This window comes from Eucyclogobius newberryi, unplaced genomic scaffold (genome assembly GCF_026437365.1).
Source record: "Eucyclogobius newberryi isolate DKJ021-1_F unplaced genomic scaffold, fEucNew1.0.hap1 SCAF_1, whole genome shotgun sequence".
NCBI classification, from domain to species: domain Eukaryota; kingdom Metazoa; phylum Chordata; class Actinopteri; order Gobiiformes; family Gobiidae; genus Eucyclogobius; species Eucyclogobius newberryi.
The window spans coordinates 9,148,870-9,163,852 of record NW_027315723.1 but is presented as its reverse complement, the minus strand read 5'-3'; the positions used below and the strand labels follow the sequence as shown (position 1 = coordinate 9,163,852).

The 14,983-nt window shown below is 38.8% G+C and overlaps 2 protein-coding genes across 2 annotated transcripts in view; one reads left to right on the top strand and one right to left on the bottom strand.

The window, feature by feature from the left end:
• Positions 1–318: 318 nt before the first annotated feature.
• On the top strand, positions 319–2,710 carry LOC140364600 (glucagon-1-like). The gene is made up of 6 exons (XM_072450825.1): positions 319–651; positions 733–836; positions 1,215–1,358; positions 1,734–1,850; positions 2,199–2,336; positions 2,409–2,710. The coding sequence occupies exons 2-6, from the start codon at positions 739–741 to the stop codon at positions 2,431–2,433; spliced, it is 522 nt and encodes a 173-aa protein (XP_072306926.1). The 5' UTR covers positions 319–651; positions 733–738; the 3' UTR covers positions 2,434–2,710.
• A 1,052-nt stretch (positions 2,711–3,762) lies between these two features.
• Positions 3,763–14,983, bottom strand: part of LOC140372718 (sodium-driven chloride bicarbonate exchanger-like) — a 34,965-nt gene continuing 23,744 nt past the window's right edge. The window contains exons 15-26 of the mRNA XM_072459825.1: positions 14,716–14,961; positions 14,337–14,442; positions 13,751–13,912; positions 13,317–13,430; positions 13,078–13,239; positions 12,253–12,504; positions 11,042–11,110; positions 10,800–10,973; positions 10,600–10,722; positions 10,105–10,166; positions 9,899–10,015; positions 3,763–5,056 (exon numbers count right to left, since the gene is read on the bottom strand). Of these exons, the coding sequence (XP_072315926.1) occupies positions 4,984–5,056; positions 9,899–10,015; positions 10,105–10,166; positions 10,600–10,722; positions 10,800–10,973; positions 11,042–11,110; positions 12,253–12,504; positions 13,078–13,239; positions 13,317–13,430; positions 13,751–13,912; positions 14,337–14,442; positions 14,716–14,961 (1,660 nt within the window). The 3' untranslated portion in view covers positions 3,763–4,983. The remainder of the gene's footprint in view (positions 5,057–9,898; positions 10,016–10,104; positions 10,167–10,599; positions 10,723–10,799; positions 10,974–11,041; positions 11,111–12,252; positions 12,505–13,077; positions 13,240–13,316; positions 13,431–13,750; positions 13,913–14,336; positions 14,443–14,715; positions 14,962–14,983) is intronic.

Here is a 14,983-nt window from a genome sequence, read left to right as displayed (position 1 = left end):
ATTGCATTTTTAATCAAAATCTATATATAATTTCGTAATTGAATGTGTAATTGTTATCTGTTGACAGTGTACAAACATGCACTATTATACAAAGTATGCCGAAAAGACGTACTTTAATCTATTAAATTTGTGAATATTTCACTGGTAATTGTTTTTGTATTATTATTAAACTTTTAAACGTCATAACAGATCTTTTATCTAACCAGCAACTTTGGGCCTTTGATCAATGATAGCTTGTTTAAAAGCAGGTGTAAGTAACGTGAATTGATGGTCTTTATTGAGCCTTGTAAAACAGCGATAACTGGGTGTTTGTCCCACATTTTCGAGCGGAACAGGTAGTGTCCACACATGACTCAGTGCAGATATGACAGTAGCCATTGAAGCATCTTCCATAGCCTCATATTTGACAGGATGAGCTGCTGTTTGATGTCTTTAACACCTCAGTAACAGTGGCCATCACGCCTGATCACCACCCTCACTTTAGGCCCGGGTGCACTGGTCCGTATCTAAAGACCTGAGAGGTAACAGGTGGGACGGGCCCACCTGAGCACCCCCCCTACACTATTTAAAAGACTGTATTAAACTAGAAACAGCTACAAACAGACACCAGCGTCAAGCAGAGGATCTACTGTAGCGGTCAGCCACTAACAGGTAAGTTTAACAAATTTGACTTTTATTTTTACTTTTTTCCGCTGCATACAAATTAATTGAAAGTACATGTTTTTGGTGCAGGTCACAATGAAAAGCAGTTATCTCGTCGGTGTCATCCTCCTCACAGTGTGTTTAGTCCAGAGAAGCTGGCAAGCCGCTATCCAAGAACCTGACAACTCCATGAGGTAAAAATGTAATATTGTCAAATGATAGTTCTAAGCAATGTTTTTATTTCATTGGAATTTAACCAGATTCAGAATCTACTTTACATGTTCACCTTCTTTCAATGAACACGAATATTATTGTGGTACATTTTACAAATCATGTTTTCTAGATTTTCACATTTATTATTTATGACTGTGTTTCTATAGTTCTTAAATTATAATTTATTTGTACATAGCATTTACTTGATTATAAAAAACTAAAATCTTGCAAATAATAGGTTACACATTACTTATTGAAATTCATATTGACATGTTGGTTTAAAATTATTCTTCATACGTACCTAAATATTCAAACCTTTTTCATGCTGTGATTGCTGATATTTGTTGCTGTCTCTGTAGTTTTGAAGCAGAGGAGACTTTGGCGGAGGAGCCCAACATGAAGAGACATTCAGAGGGGACATTTTCCAACGACTACAGCAAATACCTGGAGGACAGGAAGGCCCAGGACTTTGTGAGGTGGCTCATGAACAACAAGCGCAGCAGGTATCTCACATTAGATTTCTAATTCAATGTAGGCCTGTCACAATAACACATTTTGAAGTGCGATATATTGGTGCAGGAAATATCATGATAAATAATAATATTGAAAATATTTTAACCCCAATTCCCAAATTACCTATATTGTAAATAACACATGAGCTGCAATTAAAAAAAAACAAATAGCATAATGAACCAACAATCACAAGTGAGTCTTACATATGTGGATTATTTGACCCTCTATTCTTCAAACATTATAAAAATTAAAACACTGAATCTCTTTTTTATTGAAGCAAACACTAATCATTGTGACAGGCCAGACCCTCTCCAACATGAAGAGCATTTGAGTGATTTGTAACGGACAATATTGGTTTATTTTAGTCTTGCAGAGAAGCGGCACGCAGATGGAACATTCACCAGCGACATCAGCTCCTACCTCAAGGACCAGGCCATCAAAGACTTTGTGGCCAGGCTCAAGTCAGGACAGATCCGAAGAGCGTAGGCGCTCTCTCTCTCTCTCTCCCCTACATTTAAAGCTTCACTAATGCCCGGCCAATGACCAGAGAAAAAGACTTTGATTCTTAAGAGGAAAACTCGTGCTTTTTTGTGCAAATTTTCTGCCACCTTTCTGCTTTTATCTATATATCATGCTTATGCTGAAATAAATCACAAAAACCTTTCACTGATTGCCTTTCTAATCATTTGAAATAAATTGTAAACTCTTGGTGAAAAAAATAAATACAAAAATGGGGAATACAGTTATACAATACAGAATACAGTACAGTGAGACATCGTTGGGCTGAGTCAGGGGCCCATGATGTTGACTTTGTGGCTGTGTACACATAGATCTGAAGGGGGCAGCATCGAGCTCAGCAGGAGACACGTAGACGGCAGCTTCACCAGTGATGTGAACAAGGTGCTGGACTCCATGGCAGCCAAGGAGTACCTGCTATGGGTCATGACATCCAAGCCCTCAGGCAAAAGGTAATGTCCAGAGATTGAGCAAAGTCTATAGGTCCAACTAATTCAACCACACTGCCATTTTCCCTGTTTCAGCAAGAAGAGCCAAGAGGACCAATAGAACGAGCTGGAGCTGGAACCCTCATTGAAAAGCCATACACTATGAATAGAAAGCCATACAGTTTTGCATTTGAATATGTATTATTTTCAATGCAAAGACACAGTAACTCTTCCATAGTGTGTAAATTGCATCTGAATTTGAATGTTTTTGTACAATTTTTAAATTATTTTTTTATGCATAAAAATGAGAACTGAAAGACAAATCTTACTCTCAGGAACGCCTTTAAAGACATTTGTTTTACTAATTATTTGCTCTGCATTAAACACGTTTTCATTCATTTGATGTGTATGGCCAATTTGTCATAGTTGAGTATATAATCATAATGTATTGTGTACATTTATACTTTATTTTGTATATTTTCTATTTATATTGATTAAAAGGATGTACCAACAAAGGGACGTAATGTATGTACATCCTGTTAAAGAGCCCGATGGACTTGGTCAGCCTGTAGGGTTAAACTTTTGGTTTGTTCTGCTGCTTTTCATCATTTATTTATTTTTGTTCCAACATCAGATAAAGGAAACTATCAAGCTGCAAGGCATGTTGAATATAAAAATCTAATCTCACTGTTTTCCAGTCAAATCAACCATTCTTGGATGAATCAGTGTCAGTTGGTTCTCCCAACACACAAATACTAATATTGACCTAAAATCATCAAAGATTTAAATCACTTCCAATTCCACCTGACCTCATTAGATTATTTTTTTAGTAAACTTCAGCTTTAGCATTTAAAGAGGAGTTGTCAATACCCAGCAAATGACTGAACTAGTGTGAATCAGACCATCACCAGTCCGTAGGCGGAATTTTAAATCTGATTTTCCTCTCTGCGGAGTTTTGTACCTTTATTATAACCGGTAGAGTAAATCAGGCATCAGAGGCAAAAACTACACAGGCTCAGCTTCGCAGCTTCAGTTTGAATGGGGCTCATTTTAGTCAGAAATAGGCTCTTTAGGGGAAATAGGTTCTAAGCGTTCAAGTGCTTCAAAATCCCAAGGCTAGAATAAATTTGATAACCCCACTTAGGTAGAACTCCACTATGATTTGTTACAGTAGTAGCATCAAGGACATTATTGTCCCCGTCAATTTGTAAGGTAGTTTACTGAATTTTTACTGATTGGCAACAGGTACAGAGGTTCTCAAGAGACATACTACTCACATGCACCCTCTAGTGGAAATATGGTTCAGCACATACAGGGTTAAACAAAAGCGCTTCACATAAAAGTCAGGGTTTATTTGTTTTGTGGAGCTTGTGCAAATATAAAACCATTTTTTTTTTAAAATAGCCAAGCACATATAGTATTGTTATCTGGTACACAATAATGAACAGCATTTTATCAGTCATCAGTCTTTATTTATGCTCTCAGCCACTCATTCTCGCCATAAACAAATTACAATTAAACAACAGGTCTTGAATTGATAGGTTTCTCTACAGGTGATTTAAAGTATTCAACAGAAATCTACAGTTTGTACTAATTATTTAAAGGCAAAATTTCACACAGAAGTGGTCCAAAAATGGACGTAGATATTTTTGACCCAATCTAATAAACTAAGCTATATATTAGACAATGGAAAAGATAACATCTATAACAAAATCTGTCTTGACAATGACAGTTAGTAAGATATTAGTAACAGTTTACGTGAATAAAATAGACTATATATTGTACATTGTTAAGTCTTCACTGTTTATCACATATTGGCCTTCCCAGACAAAGAGTTTTATTGCATCTGCAGAAGTGCCTGCAGAGACAGTCATGGCTGCGTCTTTTTGTGCAGGTCTTTAGCAATTAGCTTCAGATGCTAACAGACAAGGGGTCATTAGGAAAAGAGATTTAAAGTCCATAGATGGCAAAAGAGTATACGCAGGCAGAAAACACAGAGCTTTTGACAGTCACCCTACAAGACTTAAAAGTAGCTGGAGATACGTAGAGTACCCAAACTATGCTGCCATGCTAGAGCTGACGTGCTATCATCCAAGTGCCTTCTAAAACATCACAAGGAATTCATGACCAGACACTTGGAGCGGTGGAAAATACTGGAATGATATGAGCACTACCTATCAGAAAAACATTGAAATATACAGAATATATAAACAAGTTTAACATTTTTTAGTATATCAGTGTAGTAGTAGTGTAGTAGTAGTAGTGTGAGGTGCAAAAGGTCAAATACTGCGTGCTATGCCCACTTGTTTGTGGTGTCCGTGTGGCAGGAGTTATAACATAAATATAAAAAACATACAAATACAAATAAACTGTCAAAATTGATATTTGAAAGAATTGGCCCATTGATACAGCAGCTCTAACTGGCCTTCTCACTGCTGCTGGTTTGACTAACATTGATATAGTTATAAAAGAAACACTTATAATGCTCAACTTGGTCATGTACGTAATATATAAGACTTGACACATAAGCGGCACACAGACTTACATGACAATACACAGTGTAGCATAGTGCAAGGGTGATTGAGTGGCACGGTATTATTTTAAATGTGGCAGACAGCACAGTGGCACCAGCATGTCCTCCTCCTCCTCCTCCTCCTACTCCTCCTCTTCCTCACAAACTCGTCTCCCTGTCCAAGCTCTTGTTATGTCTCCGCCGCTTGTGGCGCTTCCCACCGCTACTGGAACTGCTCCGGGGCAAGACACAAATTCACTTTTAACAGATTGTAAGTAAACATTTGACAATTTAATATAATCATGCAAGTGTTAGACATTAGCACAAGCACAAGAGACATGAAACAATATCTAAATCTCACTGTACAATAATATAATGGTATAATTTGAAGTGATTTCTACTAGTGTAAGTGCTGTAGTATTATTCATGTCCAACTTATAAAAGAGGGTGCCATTCAAGTTGATATCAATTAAAGAATTGGATCAAGATTTTAAACATGACACACTGCATGAGTGTGAGTATGTTTATTAGAGTTTATTGGAGTTATGTGGGGCACCATCCTGTATTAGGCATTCAACAATTCTATAATCAAATATCTAAATGTATTTATTAATTAGAAAATAATTTGCTCGTTGATCTGAAGGCTATGAGAACGTAACAGTGACATTGACCCATCTTCTGGAAATGAATGAACACTAAATGTGGTTTATAAAGATTTTTTGACCAAATATTTCATGTGATAAATATGAATATGAAATATGCAAATGAGGATTTCCAGTATGACATCAGAGTAAGACGCACTTTTGTTCCGCCGGTTTACCCACAAAATTCCAAGAAACAAGGAGCAAGAGACACAAGTATGGTGGTGCTACGTGAACTAAACAAACAAAGTTGACGGTCCACGGCTCCGGAGACAAACAGCCCGCTTCACAAGCTAACATGGCTCAGCTAACAGCCCGCTCTCTGAAATTAAAAGTGAAATGCAGCGTGACATGGCAGGGTTAAGAGCGGAAATGAGAACTGCGCCTTGTGCAACTCGATTTGACCAAATCGTATCTGATATAAAAGAGCTAAAAGAGGCAAGGGTGGATGAAACATGCATAGATGAATCTGAACAATGTATTTCAGACCATATGGACGAGCTGCAGACTATGAAGGCCAAGAAGGAGACGCTGCAGGCCAAGGTGACGACTCTGCAGATGGAGAACAATGTGAAAATAAAGATCCAGGATTTGGAATCCAGATCACATAGACCCAACCTCATGCTTGTGTGGTCTCGGAGGGAGAGGAGGGAGAAGATACTGAAAGTTTTTAGGAGAAGATCATTCCTTAGCCCCTTGAAGGCTCTGGAGTAGATGTCCCCCCCCCATCACAATAGAAAGAGCACATCACCTGGGCAAATCAAGACCAGCATCTGATAAACCACGAGATCTGATAATGAGGTTTCTTAACGATCGTGCGAAGGAACATGTTATGAAGGCTGCAAAAGTTTAAAGGAGACCTCAAGTACAAAGACAAGCACGTCTTCTTTGCCCCAGAAATCCCATAAGGTTCGTCAACAGCGAGGAAAGTTCCACCATGTCTGCAAGGAGATCAGGAGGAGAAAACTGAGACAAGGGTTCTCTTTCCCGGTGACTCTTCTGGTTACAGGTAAAGAGCACATGCTCAAAACCCCAGGAAAAGCAGAGGTGCTCCTCAGGAAGATACATGGTGGACTGGGAAGTTCTTTGAGGATTGGAGCCAGGAGCGGCTGGTAAGCTTTTAAGAGTTCAGTGCATCTTTTCAGCATAAACCCTTTTGTTTTCTATGTTATCTTTTCTTCTGTTTCCTGTTTCTGTGGTTCTAATGTTTATTTGTTGTTTTCAACCAGACAGTCTAAAAGCAATCCAATGGCATACTTTAAGGTTAACGTCACACTGACCCAATCAAATTATAACAAATTTGAACAAAAATGAGAAAAGGAATAGACATTATACTTTTACAAGAGGCCCATTTGAACATTGACCATCAAAAACTAACCAAGTTTTGTTATAAAAATACTGGTCATCATACGGAAGCAAACATAAGAGGGGAGTTGCAGTGCTGATTTCCAACCAAATAGCTTTTGAACAGAGTTTTGAATGTAAAGACAAAGAGGGCAGATATGTACTGGTTAAAGGAACTATTAATGGAAAAGTTTTTACTCTGCTGAATGTGTATGCTCAACCAGGGAGTGATAATACCTTCTATAAAGACATTATGGACCAGATTGTAAACCACTCTGAGGGAACCCTAATTTGTAGAGACAATATGAATTTTCACATTCAACCTACATTAGACATGTCAAATTCAAGAGGCACTGGAGGAACATAAGAGAGAGGGTGAGACGATGTGGCAGCCAGGAGGCAAACCACTATCGTGTGTTCTGGGACTGCCCTGTCGTTCTGGGATATTGGACTGAAATTAATAAAGGCCATAACATTGTGATTAACAAATGGAAAAAAATGACATTCAGACTTGGTTTGGAAATGGACAAATTTTACAGACTTTGGACCAAATGGGACTCTTATTTACCGTAAATCAAATTTAAATATACTGTGGTTTTGTCATGCATTTCTTCATACTAACAGAAGCAGAAGCTGAGCCTGTGTGTCCGTGTTCAGGTACTGACGCCTCCAGGGTTCACTCAGGGGTCACGCTGGGAAAGAAAGGGGCAACTTGGTCCCCCACACTGGTTCTGACACGTCAAGCTGAAGAAGAGCTCAGGTTCACTTGATTTGCATTTTCCTTGACTCTGAGACATTCCTCAGATAATGAATGATCCACGATGATGCGAGTGTTGGATGTGTTGGATCCAAATTTTAGTTGTAGACTTGAAAAGTTGCAAAAATCCTTTGCTTGAGTTTGTATGTTGTAGTTTAAAGCAAAGATTACGTCCAAAGATGTACACAGAATTAATACGGTAGAGAGTAAAGTTAGCTTCCGCAGGCGTGTCTCTCTCCGGAATGTCTTTGTTAGCTTAGCATTGCTATGCCAGAGGACAGCTCTTCTCCAGACATCCTTCTTCGTGGACCTCCTCTGATGGAAGTGATTTGGGTCTTCTCTCTCATTCTGACTGACCACTGGGGGGTTAGGTTTGATCAGAGAAAAAAATCCGGAATGATGCAGCCATTTTTGAACACATAGTTACAAAGGTAAAATTGTTCACAAGACAAGCCATAAAACAGTTAAATGAACATTCAGAACACAATAACATCATGTACAGTAATTTCATTTTGTGGACAAAGTCTGCACTCAGATGATTGTTTACTAAGACCTCATAGTCTTTTTTAGTATTTTAGCTTTTGTCTTGGAAGTTCCTTTTAATCCCAAAGCAGTCATTTGATAGAAAAGTTTATTCCAACAAAAGCGTGACATTTTTGCTTGTGCCAGAGATGTCATAAATCTCCAGATGGGGGTTGTACTATGATATAACCTTACGTCTTGCATTACTGTCTCCATGGCAACCTTGGTGCCTCATCTACCTGAAGAGTGGGTCCAGCTCGCCTCCCACGGTCCCTCATCTGCCTGAGGAGTGGGTCCAGTTCGCCTCCGACGGTCCCTCATCTGCCTGAAGAGTGGGTCCTGCTCGACTCCGACGGTCCCTCATCTGCCTGAAGAGTGGGTCCAGTTCGCCTCAGTCGGTCCCTCATCTGCCTGAAGAGTGGGTCCAGCTCCAGTCTCCTCGTGTCCGTCTGTCCGTCTGTGAGAGTCGGATCTCTCCTTCACTGGAACTCCTCCAGGTTTCTACGCTTTTTTCCCAAAGAGGTTTTTTTTGTAGTTTTTCCTGGCCGAGAAGGAGAGTCTAAGGACAGAGGACCCTGGGACATCGTCCCTCGCCACCACAGACATTGTCTGACTCCATCGCCACCACAGACATTGTTGATTCATTTCTCCCTGTGGCCCTCAGAGGCAACTGTTGTTGTGATTTTGGGCCTTACAAAAATAAATTGATTTGATTTGATTTGGTCTGCCGTTCACTACACATTCATCATCAGTATGATAAATATTGCAATAAAATTGCAAAAAAATTGTGCGATATTGTGTATAGGGCTGGGTACCATTACTGTACTGTAAGTTGTGATGCCTACAAAAGCTAAATAGAACGTTATAAGGCAAGGTCACAGCAAATTAATAATAAAAACTACACTTTTTCTACAAAGTGCATTCAGTGGATTCTATTCTGTGGTCCTAGATAATCATAATAGAAGAATAGGTACAAAAAATATATTTTCAGAGTACCAGAACCACTACCAGGTATTGCTTAATCATTTGTACCAAAAAACAAACAGACAAAAAAAAGGTGGGGATGGATACCTTTCTATTTTTTTTAATCGTTTTTAATACTTTTTTAAATGGCCTGATAAAAGTTGTGTGTTAAATGTCATATTTCAAAGGATTAGGACAAACATAGTTTTTACAGCATTTTGTTTGCACTGATGACCATGTCATCTCTACTGCAACAAAATAATGCAAAGGCGCTTGCAACACGGCATATAATCATAGTTCATTATATTATTGTGAGACTTGATATCACAGTTAGTGTTTACATCCCTACCAGACAAACAATCTATTTACTTTTAGCATGCATCTATTTGTATTATATTCAACATGCAGTAAAAAGGCTAGGTCAAATGAGGCAATCAAATGTCCTTCTGTAAATTAAATACATTACAAGGCTATTCATGCAATAGTGCAACAGAGCAGAACAGTACAACGCATGAGCCAGTTTATGCCAGTGGGAATGGGAAGAACTTACCTTTGGGATGAGAGCAGCTGAAAGGTTAAGAGGGGGAGCTGAGGGAGGAGTGGAATGAGAGAGTCAGGCAGGATATGTTAGTCTACACTGTGGGAAACCAGGGAGGGCACAAATGCTTTAAGATCAACTAAACGCAATAGCTGCTCTCGCTTTCCTGGAAATATAAGATAAAAGGCAAATGCGCCATAGCATTTTGACAACAAACATCTGTGTTTGTTTGATCCTAGATCTACCCAAAACAAATCAAATACAGTGGCGTCTAAGTCTCTCTGTTCGTCCTGTGGTTTAGGGGCTCACCTTTTTGATGCTGGCTCTTTCTCTTTTTTGGCAGTCTCCGGGATCACGTTCTTCCACACGTTTCCGAAAGATCCTTTGGACATTTCATTAGTGATATTCACAGTGGAAGGATCACTCCTGAAAAAAATCAAGGTATATTTAAGACATTATTTACATTCAAATATAATCAAAGACTGAAAAAAATATATAAAAATATATAAACTTACTTGAAGTGACATTCAAGGGGCACCTGGACAACCCCCTCTTCTGCAATAATACTGTGCTCCTCCTTAAATCAAAGGTATAGGCATAAGTATAAGTATATCGCCTTATACTTATACGTTCTAGCATTTATTAGTTCAAATTTTCAGACGGAGGCCAGGGGCCCACAGAAAACACACAAATCAATATTTGTAGAGCTTGGCTCCACAAATTTCCGTGTTAATATTGTGGCTTGAAGTCAACAACATTGACACTCTATAAAGCTATGGGAAATACTAATATTTGTTGTTAATTTGGGCTGACAAAGAAGACACAGAACTTTGTGCCAGTTTTTGTCAAAAGGCTCAGAGATTTTAAACATTAACCAGGTCAAAACATTTAGGTTCGACATGAAAGACACAAAAAGGTTCTACAGAAAAATGTCAAACAATGGGCCGTTTAGAATGTTGTCTCATGTTAGTTTCAGTGAAAGAAGCTCAAATTGTGCATTTTAGATTTACTTCATCTGCGGCGTCCTCCAGTTTCTTCTTCTTCCACTCTGGCATTAGGTCATCCAACCAGCTCAGCTCTCGTTTAGAGAAAATGAAATCCAGCAACTTCCTTATAAATACGAGTGCCAAGACCTACGGCAAAAGGGAAGACAATGAAGCCCCACCTCTTTTGCTAAAAAACAATGCTGTAAGTACCCCACTGTATTTACCATCATAGGAAACACAATGGCTGCTTTGGAGGTCTTGATCACCCACAGCAGGACTAAACAGCTCAACTGGACGATGGTGAACAGGTGCACTTTCCGTAACGGGACATAGCGAAGGTAGATGAAGTCTGGTTGGTGCTTGGCTGGCATCAAAAACAGCCTCAGTCGGTCAAAGAACTGTATGTACACATGTTTAATTAGGTATTTGATTTAAATTAAGATGTGGCAAAGGGAATGAGAGTCACCTGGATGCCGCGGAGTGAAGACGCCCCCATGTACAGAAATACACCATAGAGCACAGGCATAGGGATAAACTGGAAAAATATAGAATAATAAAAATGTGTTACAATTACACTGTTAAATCAACATTTTGAATAAGAATAACTTTAATATTTGATACCACTTTGCACCTTTCATTCATTCATTCATTCATTTATTTTCTACCGCTTGTTCCCATTAGGGGTCGCAGGTGACTGGAGCCTATTCCAGTGACTTTGGGCCTTAGGTGGTTTACACCCTGTATAGGGTCCAGCTCATCGCAGGGTTATAACTGCACCTTAATAAGCCTTAATAAAGTGTGAACAACAACTTAATTCATAATAGAATGAAGAATGGTTCAGGCTTATTAAAACTACTTAATTAAGGGGTATTAATTAAGTGCGTAAGCACTTAATTAATTAAGCCTGAATCATTCTTAATATAATATTAGCTAATTGTGAATTGAGTCTTTGGTCATGCATTATTAAGGCTATTAAAAAGTGTAGTTATTATAAAGTGCTTTACATAATTTTACACTTAATGATTAAAAATCAATCAAGATATTTGGAAACGTAATGTATTTAAAGGTGGTACATTTACACTACAAAGATATTTCATGAACATTTGTATCCCCAATTTTCTTCAAATGAAATATTACTTTTACTGATAACAATTGTAATGTTGATTCATAATTAAGAAAAACATTAAAACTTGAAGAAAATATTATGACATGAGGACCTTCTCCCCTCCCCTTGTGTCTCTTGTGTGTCTGCTGCCCGCTGGTTGGCTGGTGTCCACCTCTTCTTAATCAATTCTTAATCACTCAACAACAATCAAGATTTAAACCTTTGGACTCCACACCACCAGTTTATCTGTTTTCTATCTGCGGTAGAGAAACTCTTTATAATTCTGACTATTATGCCAAGAACTTTTAGCTTTTAACTTTTGGCTCTGCAACTGTTTTCTGTTATTAGCAAAAGCATAACACATAATGTATGAGTTGAGTTTTTGACATGGTTCTCAATCCAATTATTAAATTAGAAATCTAAATGTGGTCCTTGCTTCAGGCGGCCAGATTGAACAGCTAAAATCAACATGTTTGTGTCCTCAATATGTATAGAATAGAGGGAGCGGTGGCTGTAACTGTGAAAAATAGATGTTGCAAGCGAGAGCTAAGGGCAGTGTCTCCAGTGCGTACCTTGAGGACAGAGGTCATGAACACGGAGCAGCCCATGAGTGTGAAGATCATGAGTCCAGTGAAACGCTGCTCCCTGATTCCAAGAAACTTGGGCTGTTCCCCTGGAGCAGAGCACTCGGACTCCAACTTCAGACTGTTGACGTGGGAGATGGACAGCACTGTGGCAGCTACAAACCAGGGTAGCCCCATCACCGAACACACCCCCAGCATGACCCCCACTACAAACAGGTCCAGGTGGTAGCCACAGCCTTTCTGCAAAACACACAAAACACAAAACTTAGGAAAGAGAAACGCTGGGGCAAGGTCAGATAATGGGATGAGGGGCGATATAATATTTGAATGCTAATGCTGCTCTGAAAGCTTTTCTCAAGAAAATATTTTGTATGAAAACATGCTTGAAAAATAGAAAAAAACTAGATGAGCATGGTGACACTTTTTGGTTGACATTTAGCAAAAAAATTTACTAAAATGAATAATACATTTTAAATTTCTTCAGGGCTGCTTGATTATGGAAGACATAATTGAAACAGTTAGATACTACTTTCTCACTTTCTCACTGTCAAAAGTGAGAAAGTAGTGTTTTGTATTTTTTTGTTTTAAAAGCTACAGTAGTTGCCTATATCATTCAAATCTGATTTAAATGTTTGGTAATTTATTGAAGCAATAATAGTTGATAAATTGCACATTTCTACATGTCTTACAATACTCTAATTTCATCATCAAAATAACAAAATTTACCTCTATAAAAGAAGTGCACGGGTTTGAATCTGAACACAGTTGATCTAAATGCATCGTTATATCACATACGATAGCGTCAAACAATACCTTGAGTTTGTGCTCTTTCCTGTTGATAATAACCGCAGTGATCTGCTGGTCCATGAAGATGAGGATGGTGCAGAGCAGAGCAGGAATGAAGGTGATGATGGTGGTCCACCAAGGGTTTGGTCCCACTGGGTTAATGAGCCAGCCGCGGTCGTCTCGGGTTGGCTGGAGTTTGAGAAAAAAGGGGGGAAATTAACCAAAGCCGTTTACATGTTTAGTGTTATGTAGTTTAGCTGACTTACTTTGAAATTGCTGGGAACTTGGAGCTTGGGCGATGGAATTCCTAAACCATAATCTATCAAAACCATGGTGAGAATTGTGATGAAGACTGCGAAGTCACTGATAATGGACCGAACCTAAAAGAAAATCCAAATATGTGTCAGCAAAGAACTACTACAATTATGTATCACTACATCCACAGGGTGGCAGTAGTGGACTGCAGAAAGTGTTTCATGTTCATAGCTTCATAGTCACTTCAGAGAAAGAGCACTGAATTTATACAGGCAGAATGGACATGCTATCTGGCTTTTTGTATTCTTTCTAAAGTATGGCTTGAGGATGGCAGCAAATACCACTGTACACAAACCACTGTAGCCAAAACATGTTTAAATTCATATTTTATGAATTTAAATAAAATGTTTGAATTCAAGAAGAACGTGTGTAAAACAGTCCATACCTTGGTGGGGAAATAGCGGCTGAATTTGAATTCTTTGAGGAAAGCAGACATTGAGACCGTTGAAAAGAAGAGGATGACACACCAGAAGAGGACATCAGGGATGTACGGTCCGTGTGCTCCGCAAGCGGCTCCCACAAACTCCCCATGATACTTCTCACAGTCCTAACAGCAAAAACGGCAAAGACAAGCACATCAAGAAGCAAATCAAGTTTTATAAACCGTTTGCATGGCCCCATTAAGAACATCGTTGTTGTGTGTTGAAGACAGAATAAAGTTTCCACAATGGGTCCTTATGCTGATCCACATAACAACTCCCCCTCCCTGTGATACATTTTTTGTGTCTTAGAGATAGTAAAGCAGAACATTTGAAATAGAAATGCAGAGTAAAAATAATTTGTAAATTTCAGCTCAGTTCAGTTAGATGTGACTTCAAGCTTTTAGGAAATTAAATTACCCATTTCAATTACTGTTACTTCTGTGAATAAAACTACAAAGAGGATGGCACCCACAGTATATGCCTTCAGTGTACAAGTGCCGGTCTTCAGTAACATAATACTTCTGGCTTAAATACTGCAGTGTTTCTTACCGCAACCTCCAGATCTGTCCAGTTGACCGCCGAGGGTGTGACATTCCCTTGTTTCCACAGAAGTAAAGTCTCATTGCTCGGCTGGCTGGGCTCCACACAGGCACACCTGTTTAGAATGAACTTTATCATTAACATAATTTTTTTTTAAATTTATATTAATAGGGTGTCATGGTCCAGAAGAAAGAAATCCGGAAGAAAAATCCATTGGAGTTAAAAAAAAATTGAATTCAGAATAATAATCAAGATTTGAGCAGCTGACTACTATTACTTCTACTACTAGTACGCAAGCTACACAAATCATGATTATTATTCTGAATTCAAATCATTTTAACTCCAATGTATTTTTTCTTTTTCAACATGGCTGAACTCTGACACTTACGAGTACATGGTGAGTTTCTGCAGGTTGTTGTTCTTATTGATCGGATAGTGCACTCCCAGGTGCATGAGCTTCTCCAGGGCCTCGTAGATGAAGATGATGCAGATCAAAGCAGCAAAGGCCTCTTCAGTGAAACGGGTGATGTAACAGACGAGCGAGCTGGCATCAGTCGCCACTAACAACAGGCAGAAGAAGGCTGTCCACAAGCCAATACAAGTTCTGAGGGACAGGTAGGACAAGTGGTACTCCCTATGAGAAGAAACACATTTGT

Coding starts and splice junctions, on each gene's coding strand:
- LOC140364600 (XM_072450825.1), top strand. CDS start 739: ATGAAAAGCAGTTATCTCGTCGGTGTCATCCTCCTCACAGTGTGTTTA. Junction 1,851..2,198: donor TCAGGACAGATCCGAAGAGC/GTAGGCGCTCTC, acceptor GTGTACACATAG/ATCTGAAGGGGGCAGCATCG. Junction 2,337..2,408: donor TCCAAGCCCTCAGGCAAAAG/GTAATGTCCAGA, acceptor TCCCTGTTTCAG/CAAGAAGAGCCAAGAGGACC.